The sequence below is a fragment of the Empidonax traillii genome, unplaced genomic scaffold (assembly GCF_003031625.1).
Source record: "Empidonax traillii isolate 1590-97213 ecotype Southwest subspecies unplaced genomic scaffold, ASM303162v1 scaffold144:size1428860, whole genome shotgun sequence".
In the NCBI taxonomy this organism is placed as follows: Eukaryota; Metazoa; Chordata; class Aves; order Passeriformes; family Tyrannidae; genus Empidonax; species Empidonax traillii.
The window spans coordinates 1,285,064-1,294,575 of record NW_020955337.1 but is presented as its reverse complement, the minus strand read 5'-3'; the positions used below and the strand labels follow the sequence as shown (position 1 = coordinate 1,294,575).

General features: G+C 46.4%; 2 protein-coding genes across 2 annotated transcripts in view; both read right to left on the bottom strand.

The window, feature by feature from the left end:
* Positions 1 to 643, bottom strand: part of LOC114057741 (estradiol 17-beta-dehydrogenase 11-like) — an 8,076-nt gene extending 7,433 nt beyond the window's left edge. Inside the window, exon 1 of the mRNA XM_027884391.1 lies at positions 353 to 643. Coding sequence (XP_027740192.1) covers positions 353 to 562 — 210 coding nt within the window. The 5' untranslated portion in view covers positions 563 to 643. The remainder of the gene's footprint in view (positions 1 to 352) is intronic.
* A 2,773-nt stretch (positions 644 to 3,416) lies between these two features.
* Positions 3,417 to 9,512, bottom strand: part of LOC114057742 (estradiol 17-beta-dehydrogenase 11-like) — an 11,887-nt gene continuing 5,791 nt past the window's right edge. The window contains exons 4-7 of the mRNA XM_027884392.1: positions 9,321 to 9,427; positions 5,720 to 5,857; positions 5,352 to 5,468; positions 3,417 to 3,849 (exon numbers count right to left, since the gene is read on the bottom strand). Of these exons, the coding sequence (XP_027740193.1) occupies positions 3,762 to 3,849; positions 5,352 to 5,468; positions 5,720 to 5,857; positions 9,321 to 9,427 (450 nt within the window). The 3' untranslated portion in view covers positions 3,417 to 3,761. The remainder of the gene's footprint in view (positions 3,850 to 5,351; positions 5,469 to 5,719; positions 5,858 to 9,320; positions 9,428 to 9,512) is intronic.

Genomic DNA, 9,512 nt, shown 5'->3' with positions numbered 1-9,512 from the left:
GGAACCAGGCTGCTGCTCTCAGCCCGCTCTGCCCGCCAGCCCGGGCAGCGCTTCCAACAGCAGCTCTCCGAGCGCTTCCTTCCCTCTCGCAGGGACTCTGCCAGGCGGTGCCTGCTCCCTCGCTGAGCAGCACCGAGGAACTGTGGGACCCAGAGCCCTCCATCCTCCGCTGCCAGCGGGGCCAAACCCCCTCCTGGCGCTCAGCGTCCCCGCCAGAGCCGGCCGTGAGCCGACGGCAGCGGAGGGGGAAAGAAGGATCTGCTGTGGATGCAATGTGGTGATGCCCCTCTTAGGCTCTCGAACCCCGTGGGGCTCGGAGGCGAAGGAGCGAGGACACGAGCTGTGCCATTACCTTGCTGATGTCCCAGAGGACCAGCCTGCTCTGGCGCTTGGCGAACTCGAGGGCGGTCGCTCTGCCGACGCCATGGCCAGCACCCGTGATGAGCACAAGCTCTCCGCTGACAGACTTCCTCCTCACGGGGACAAACAGCTTCACGAAAGCCTCCAGGTAGGAGTAGGCGAGCGTGCCCAGGAACAGGAAAGTTTCCACAAACAGATTCATTGCTTTTTTTCCGAGGGTCCTCTGATGGCCGAACTGAACTTTAGTCTCTTTTGACGAGGGCGTGGGTTGTTGATTTACCAGCTGCCCGCGGCAGTCTCAGCGTTCACTGCTCGTCCTGTCAGTTCCCCGCAGGATCCACCCCTGCGCCTGGGGGCGGGAGCCGGGGGGGGCTGCTCCGCCCAGCCCCGCAAGGAGTTCTCCGGTGCCCTTTTGCCGGCACTGCGTGAGTGGTTCTTGTTCTTATTTGTCGTCTGCAGCACGTGCAGGAGGGACACAACTGGCAACAAAAGTGCTCATCCAGTTACTGGCAAAAGCATCTCGAATTTCCCCTCAACTCTGTGTTTGTCTCAAATTCTGCTTTGCGACTGTGCAGTCGCTCAGTTCCATGAGTTGAGTGGTTTTCTCCGTGGTTCTTCCTTCCATTATGTATCTGTGCATTGTCAGCAGACTTTGTCCCATACCTTCGTCTTCCTGGTCACTTAAAGAAAGCTAAATGAGACAAGTCTGTTCAACTTGTGGAACTCCACAGGTGAGCTCTTGCCTGGTTGCTCTCTTTTTTTCTGTCTCCTAACTAGTGATTCATACTCAGACCTTCCATCTTATGCTATGGCTGCTTAGCTTCCTCAAGTCCTTTGGAAAACGGCATTGACTGTGTGAGTTGGGTCATCCTTCTCTAATTGAGTCTAAATCACACAACTTGCTTGTGTGTAAGGGAGTATTCAGAACCTTAACCAGAACAGGAGTGCTTATAGTAAACAGGAGAAAAGTAGTTTCAAGTGTTTTTTTCCAGCTCCAACAATGTAACTGCATGGTCTTACCTGAAAAGGATTGTTGACCTTACTGCTTTTCAGTTAGAAAACTAGATGTATCAGAGTCACGTTCATCATTTTATTTAAGCATATTTTTGAGCTGCTTGGGGAAGAGTGAGGGATTCATGAATATCTGCCAACTGACCAAAATCATCTCCAGTTAAGATATTACTTCTTGAAAACTATTGTTTTTGTCCTGGTGGTTTGGATGCGTTGTTGCTAACCTTGCCTATGAGAGACTGGGTCAGCTTCAGCAGAGACATTCCAAGCTAGGCACTTCCTCTTTTTCTCTTGGAACTTCATTCTCTGCTTAATTAACACATCAGCATTTGGGCCAGACCCTAATTGCACCACTCAGAGGTGCTGTCATTTTCCTGGCACAGGGCTCCAGCCAGTGCCGTGGCCAAAACAGGGGAGGCAGGCAGGGCATAGAACCATTGTCTCTAAGAGACACCTCAGCAGGAGGCAGAGCACAAGGCCAGAGTCACCAGCCTGACTCGTAATGACTCCTAAGCCAGGGTGTGAGATATTGCTCTTCAAATTTGGGACTCGGCTGTAGGTGACTGTATGAAGCTTGCTCACATAGGCTCCTGCTGGGCACCAATAATGACCAGACTATGGGATAAGCTTCTGTTGACTGCTGTGGCCAAAAAGAGAACTGAGAAGCCTGGGAGGCCTAATGAATCAATTCTGTCACTGGCATTCAGGAGATGAAGGCTTAACTCCTTGCTTTTGCACAAGTTTCTTTACTCCAAGCAGAAGACTTGCAGCCATAGGAGACACAGAGAAGAACTGAAGCCACATAAGAAGTACTGCACAAGCTGCCTTGCCCAGTGATTCCTCTGGGCTCTGAGAGACTGGACTAGATCTGGCAAAACAGGAGTGAACACAGTCTCCCTTCTCCTAGGATCAAGTATGCTGAGAAACACACTCTGCAGGAAAGTGCTGTCTGTCATTCCCTAGATGGATTTGTGTCTTCCAATTTGATGCTGCCGCAAGAATCTGAATAATGCACAAGGCTAGTGCGAATGGTGTGCCAGGAGAAGCCAAATATCTTGTCTGATGTGTCCTTCTGAAGCCAGTATGACAAGAGGGCCTAGTCATCGGGATGTTGACTTGTCTATCTCAGGGGTCTTTATGAGCCTTTTCCTCGGAATCACTAGACCATGTTGCAACCTTTTGTGAAGAACCTGTTTGCAGGACAACAAGAAATGCTCAGGTGAGCGGGATGGATCCCAACTGTGCCAAAGTTCAAAGTTCAGGCCTCCCTCAGATGGCTGCGAGCCAGCAAGTCCCTGCAGTGATTGGGAGTTGCACAAAGTAGGTGCACAGATAATCTGTGCTCCAAAGGGGTCTTTGACCCGTGTTTCATCAGGTGCTGCTCTCTTGTACCACAGGCTGAAGACCTTTGGGGGTTTAACCTCCTGATCAAGGTGGGTCCCATCAGATCAGGACATTGGCTTGTGATGAGGAGCTGTGTGAAGGCTCACCTGGAGCCTTCCCCTGTGTACCCTCTGCCCTGGCACCCACCTTTAAGGCCTGGCCTTGGCCCCAGCCCTTGTGTGGGCTGTGCTGGTGGTGTGCCATGCCTGGCCCTGTACCTCACTGATCCTGATGTGACTTCCTGGTGTGACCACAGGATCTGCCTCATCCCTGCAGCCTGGCCTGGTGTTTGGCAGGCTCTGGCTGACCCTTTCATTATTGCACTTGCTCTGCTGTCTTTTCTTGGACCTACTTCCTGTCTTCACTGCTGAGAGACACCTTTGGGTTAGAAAAACGTATTTATTTCAAATAAGGAGTGTTGATGGTGCTAAGGCATAATTGATAATCGATGTAATTAGGCAGTACATTACAAACAAGACTGCATTATTTCAGTATTACAATTAATTAAAATAATTCAATAATACACATTACAAATGCACATGAAACTGTAAGTGTTCATCAGAGCACTTTTTCTTTACATTTAAAAATATAAATTGAGGTGAAACAGGCCACCCACCTGCTGTATAAATTTTTTCTTGCAAGATGCTTTTGCTCAGGGATGAGTCCACATTAACATATTTTCAGGCAATCCCTTTGCACTCAAGTAGGCAGCATTGCTTTCCCAAATACAGGCTTTGTGGGAATTCCTGTCTGCCTCAACACTACAAGACAGAGGCGATGTGACATACATTCAAAGCAGCCTTTATAGAGCTGCATCTCTACTTTGCTAACATTTCATATTATGCAGGTATGTTTCTGCTGCAGGTGTGGGATAAACCCTGCTGTGTGCTCGGAAACAGTGGCCTGGAAGCACCCATCTGTGTTCTGTATCAAACCAGCTGAACTACCCTCAGCACATGTTCTGTTTTCACTCATTCCACTGCGAAACAGGAACCAATTCTTGGCTTTCACTGGGTGCTTCTCTGCCCAATGATTGCATCAAACTTTGGAACAGCGAGCTTCTTCAGGACATTCAGGGCACGTTCTGGAAACACCCTGAAAGAGATAATAACATGAAATTAAGCGTACGATAGTAAATTAAATTAGGGGAAAAAGTGGCACTGCAGGTGAGGGAAGAGCTGGTCTGGGACCAGAATGCATGCACAGACACAGAGTGAGATTAAGTCTTAAACTGGGCATTATTTCCAAAGAACGCATAGCTCTCATCAATCTCTGACTAATTAAACTCCAGTCCCAGCCAAGTCCTGTTAGGACAGTTCCAATGCTGGGTATCTATTGGGCAGTATTTGGGTTGCAATATTGCTGCAGGACCCAGGAAGGCTCAATACTGTACAGATATATGTGTGCATTACACGTTTCATGCTCTGAAAAGCAGAAGGAAGGCCTAAGTAAGGATGAGATGTTAAAACTGAGGTGCAGTTTCCTCTCCTGGGATTCTTTCTCTTTAGAGTTATATCTCTTTGTCCCCCTGTCCCAAATTAAGACAAAAAAGCAAAGTTACCTAAGGGCTTTGACAGCATTAGTTTTGACTTGTCTATGCTTCTGCAGACTTGCACTGTCAATAAGCAGCTCTTGGAGATGTAAACAAATGAAAAACTTCTTCCGACTGCCTGGTGTCGGGATTTGCAAGCAAGATATTACCAAGTGTTTCACGAAATATTCAGGAGTTAACTGGGAAGTTAGCTTAGTTGTTCTGATGTGAATTACAGATTTGAAACTGGAGCTCTGATAATAACACCTCCTCAGCAGAGCAGCTACACTGCATATTAAAGATGTGTGAGAGGACAAATCTTGCTTTACATGGCAAAGAGCAATAGAGCCTTTTGAAGCAAAATCCCCAGCCTCCATGACCTCAATCTTTGGTGTTGACATGAAGAAACAAACACTAATAAGCAGCAGGTCCTCAGCTCTTTCTGGAATGATGCTGATTCAGAGAAAGTGTTGTTTGCAAGCCCGAGGAAAATAATGATATGTGAGGAAAAGGTGTTGTCCTGCTCTCCCTCTCCTTCCTTATTGGCCTGTAAAGCAGTTGAACTCTCCACTGAGAACAGTTATCTACAGCAAGTGGATTAGAAGGACCTAATGGATGAGAGGGCTCCAAAAAATCTTTGTGTGTGTTCTCATTAGAAAGAACCTCTGCTATTTCATTACCTTGTGATGTGTTCTCATACTAAAATATTTTAGATGGCTGGTTGTTTAATACATAATACTGTCTCCTGCAGACAATTACACATCATCTAGTCACTACAGGCATACTGATGTCAAATCTGGATTAATAAGTATAACAATGTCCAATACTGAATATAAAATAAATTAAACTGGGCTGAATGTAAACTATTTCTCTCCAGCTGTCATTTCAGGGTTTCCCTATGCTGCCAAACTATATCTTTTACTACCATGAGTGGAAAATGCAGTTTCCCATAAAATTAAATTACTTTTGATTCAGATGTTACAAGTTTGAGCCCCGTATACTCAGGTAGTTGTTGCTGCTTCCACTCCCATTTTTTTCATTTTTTTCATTTTCTTTTGCTACTTACATTTCAGAAAGCAAAGCAATGTTTAGCTGGGGTGGAACAAAAACCATTTTCTGGTTGGTCACTATTCCTTCCATCAGAGCCTCTACGACTTCTTCAGTCTCCAAAATCTTTCCAAGCCTGCAAAGGAAAGCACACACATAAGAGCTGTGGTGGTAGAAAGGGATGGTACCAAACTTCAGAAGGATGCTTCACGTATGCACAGACTCAGGGAATTCAAATGTAACCATTATGTGGGTTAAAGGACACTCCTTTAGACAATTATACACTGCTATTATACACTCAGTTGGAATAGAAGGCCTGAAGCTGGGGATATTATGCAGTGCCTTGGTGCAAAGAAGGAGGGACAGGAAGGCAGAGCATTGAGTTACCTGGTACTGGGGTTTTTGACAAATCCAGTGTTTATGAAAACAGGACAAAGGCACGTGGTTTTTATTCCATCCTTTCCCAGGGTAGACAGCTCCTCTGTCAGAGCCTTATGAAATCCAACTGCAGCAAACTTGCTCGAGCTGCAGAAGGGGAAAAAAGCACAAATTAGAAGTTATAAATAGTGTTTCTAACTGCCTACAATTGCAAATGGGCTAAACAATGATACAGTACAGGCTATGAGGCAAAATAATCCCAAATAATGTAATCCAGCTGAGAGACAGGGCAGAGACTAATTCTAACTTCCTCTGTGCCGGGACGTAGTGCTGGATTAGATATTGCAGTTTGGGGACTAATTGTGGAATGCACAGCGGATGTCTCGAAAAAAGTCACCTTGCTTTCAAACAGACTAAGGAAATCTTAGAAAACAATAACTGATATGCATTGATAGACAGACATTCTGTTTTACCCATGTGAAAAGATTCTTAGAAGGAACGCAGCCTGAATCTCTAAAATTAATGACAGACAGGGTAGAAAAGAAGGTTAACCCTCTACTGTTTCTTATACCACACGGGAGCATCTTGTAACAGTTGTGAGTGACTTATGAAATAGAGGTGCATTATGCAAGAAAAACTGAGGAACAACCTGCCACAGGAATAGGTGTGTGCCTCTAGTTTAAGTCAATTCCAAGGAAAGGAGAACCAGAGAATCAGTTTATTGACTGTTATTGATTTGGACAGTATAATCCCACTAAAATCCCTGGCTGGGGAGTTCTCACATTGCCAACAGGGAGTGACTGTCTGAGAAGGAGTGTTCCCAGGGGAAGACTGCTGCCTCTGGAGTTGCTGTTATAGAAGGCTAGATGTGATGCAGAATGACAATATGCGATCTAATAGGTTTTCTGTGCGTGCACCGTGATTTTCCCGACATGTTTGATGTAGAAAAGTAATTTTATGCCATGATGGCAGAAGATCAGTGGGAAGGTCAGCAAGGAAGACATAATGGTGGGAGTCTGTTACAGACCAGGATGAACAGGCAGACGAGTCATTCTACAAGGAGCTGGCCAAAGTCTCAGGATCACCAGCCCTTGTACTCATGGGCGACTTCAACTTGCCAGATGTCTGCTGGAAATACAGTACAGCAGAGAGGAGCCACTCCAAGAGGTTCCTAACAACTTCCTAACACAACTGCTAAATGAGTCTCCCAGAGGAGGTGCCCTGCTACACCTGTTGTTTGTGAACAAAGAAGGACGAGTGGGTGATGAGGTGTCGGTGACTGTCTTGGGCACAGTGACCAAGAAATGCCAGAGATTTCAATAGTGGGTGAAGTAAGAAGAGGCACCAGCAGAACTACCACCTTGGATTTTCAGTGGGCAGACTTCAGCCTGTTTAGGAGATTGATTGACTTGGGAGCCAGTCCTGAAGGGCAGAGGAGTCCAGGAAGGCTGGATGTGCTTTAAAAACAAATTGTTGAATATTCAGGAGCAGATTATCCCCATGTGTAGAAAGATAAGTCATTGAAGAAAGAGACTGGCTTGGTTAAATAGAGAACTTAGGGGAAAGAAAGAGAATCTATCGTCTCTGGAAGGAGGGTCAGGTAACTTGGGAGGACGATAAGGACACTGTGAGGTCATGTAGGGAGAAGATTAGAAGGGTCGAAGCCCAGCTAGAACTGAATTTGGCTGTTACAGTTAAAGGCAACAATAAAAGTTTCTATAAATACATTGGCAGCAAAAGGAGGGTCAAGAAAAGTCTCCATCATTTGTAGCAGAGAGGGTAGTGGAGTGGGGAAATGAGGAAAGCATGAGGAAAAGGCAGAGGTACTAAATGCCTTCTTTGTCTCAGTCTTTAATATCAACAAGTTGGCTCAGGATACCCAGCTCCCTGAGCTGAGTGAAGCCCTTATAATCCAGGAGGAGATGGTTAGTGACCTGCTGTGCCAGTTAGACACTCACAAATCTATGGGTCCTGTAGTGCCCATTGACAAGAAGGGTCAAAAAGATGATGCAGGGAACTGCAGGCCTGTCAGCCTAACCTCAGTTCCAGCCAAGGTTATGGAAGAGATCATCCTAAGTGCCATTAGATGGCACATGCAGGACAACCAGGGGATCAAGCCTAACCAACATGGATTTACAAAAGGAAGGTCCTGCTTGATCAGCTTGATCTCCTTCTATAAAAAAGTGAGCCATTTAGTAGATGAGGGAAAGGCTGTGGGTGTGGTAACACATTTGACACCATCTCTCACAGCATCTTCCTAGAAAAAACTGGCTGCTCACACCTTGGATGAGTGGACTCTTTGATGGGTAGAAAAGCTGCTAGATGGCCGGGCCCAGAAAGCAGTGGTGAATGGAGTCACATCCAGCTGGCAGCCAGTTGCTAGCAATGTCCCCAGGGCTCAGTACCGGGGCCAGTCCTGTTTAACACCTTTACTGATGATCTGGACGTGGGGACTGAGTGCGCCCTCAATAAATTAGCAGATGACGCTACGATGGGTGGGAGCGCTGATCTGCTTGAGGGTAGGAAGGCTCTGCAGAGGGGTCTGAAGAGACTTGATCAACAGACTGAGGACAAACTGCATGAGGTTCAATAGGGAGAAGTGCCAGTCTTGCACTTGGGTCGCAGCAACGCCATGCAATGCTACAGGCTGAGGGGAGGAGTGGCTTGAGAGATGTTCAGAAGGAAGGGACTTGGGGTGCTGGTTGACAGCAGCTGAACGTGAGCCAGCAGTGTGCCCAAGTGGCCAAGAAGGCCAATGGCATCTTGCCCTGTATCGAGAATAGAGTAGCCAGCAGGACTATGGAAGTGATCATCCCCCTGTTCTTGGCATTGGTGAGGCCACACCTCAAGAGCTGTGTTCAGTTTTGGGCCCTTCACTACAAAAAAGACATTGAGGTGCTAGAGAGTGTCCAGAGAAGGGCGACAATGCTCACAAAAGGTTTAGAAAACAAGCCCTATGAGGAATGGCTGAGGGAGCTGTGGTTGTTTAGACCAGAGAAGAGGAAGCTCAGGGGGATTCCTCATCTCTCTCTACAACTCCCTGAAAGGAGGCTGCAGTGAGCTGGGGACCAGTCTCTTGTACCGTACCTGCAGTGAGAGGACAAGAGGAAATTGCCTTAAGCTGAGACAGGGGAGATTCAGATTAAATATTAGAACATTTTTCTCACTATTAAAGTGGTCAGGCACTGGAATAGGGTGCCCAGGGAGGTCAGGAGTCACTATCCCTGCAGATGTTTAAGAGGTCTCTGGATCTGGTGCTGGGTGATGGGGTTTAGTGGTTTGGGGGTTGCAGTGGTAGAGCTGGGTTCACAGATGGAATTCATGATCATAAAGGTCTCTTCCAACCTTGATGATTCTATTTCTATACACTACAGTCACTGCCACAAAGGTAAAAGGATCAAAAACTACTCCCTAGGGGTTTACTTGACAACACTACAGCAAATCACAGAATCACTATATTGTAAGGAGAAGGGAGAAGGATACCTTTTTTGCTAAGCAAAAGTCTGGATTGGTAATGGAGAGAAAATAGGAGAAAAATTTTCATTAGTTGATGATGATGAAAAATTAAAAAAAAAAAAAAAAGAAGCGTGCTGACTAAAAAATCACTTACCAATAAGCCACCAGGAAAGAAGTCCCAAAATGACCTCCTGCCGAAGCCACCGTGACAATGTGCCCATAGTTGTTGTTCATCATGGCTGGCAGAAAAGCCCTTGTCGTCTTCAAAGTTGAGACATACAAATGCAGGGGGCGGGAAGGAAGAGAAGAACAATGTTTTCTTGGGCACATCCAGCACTGACCCTGA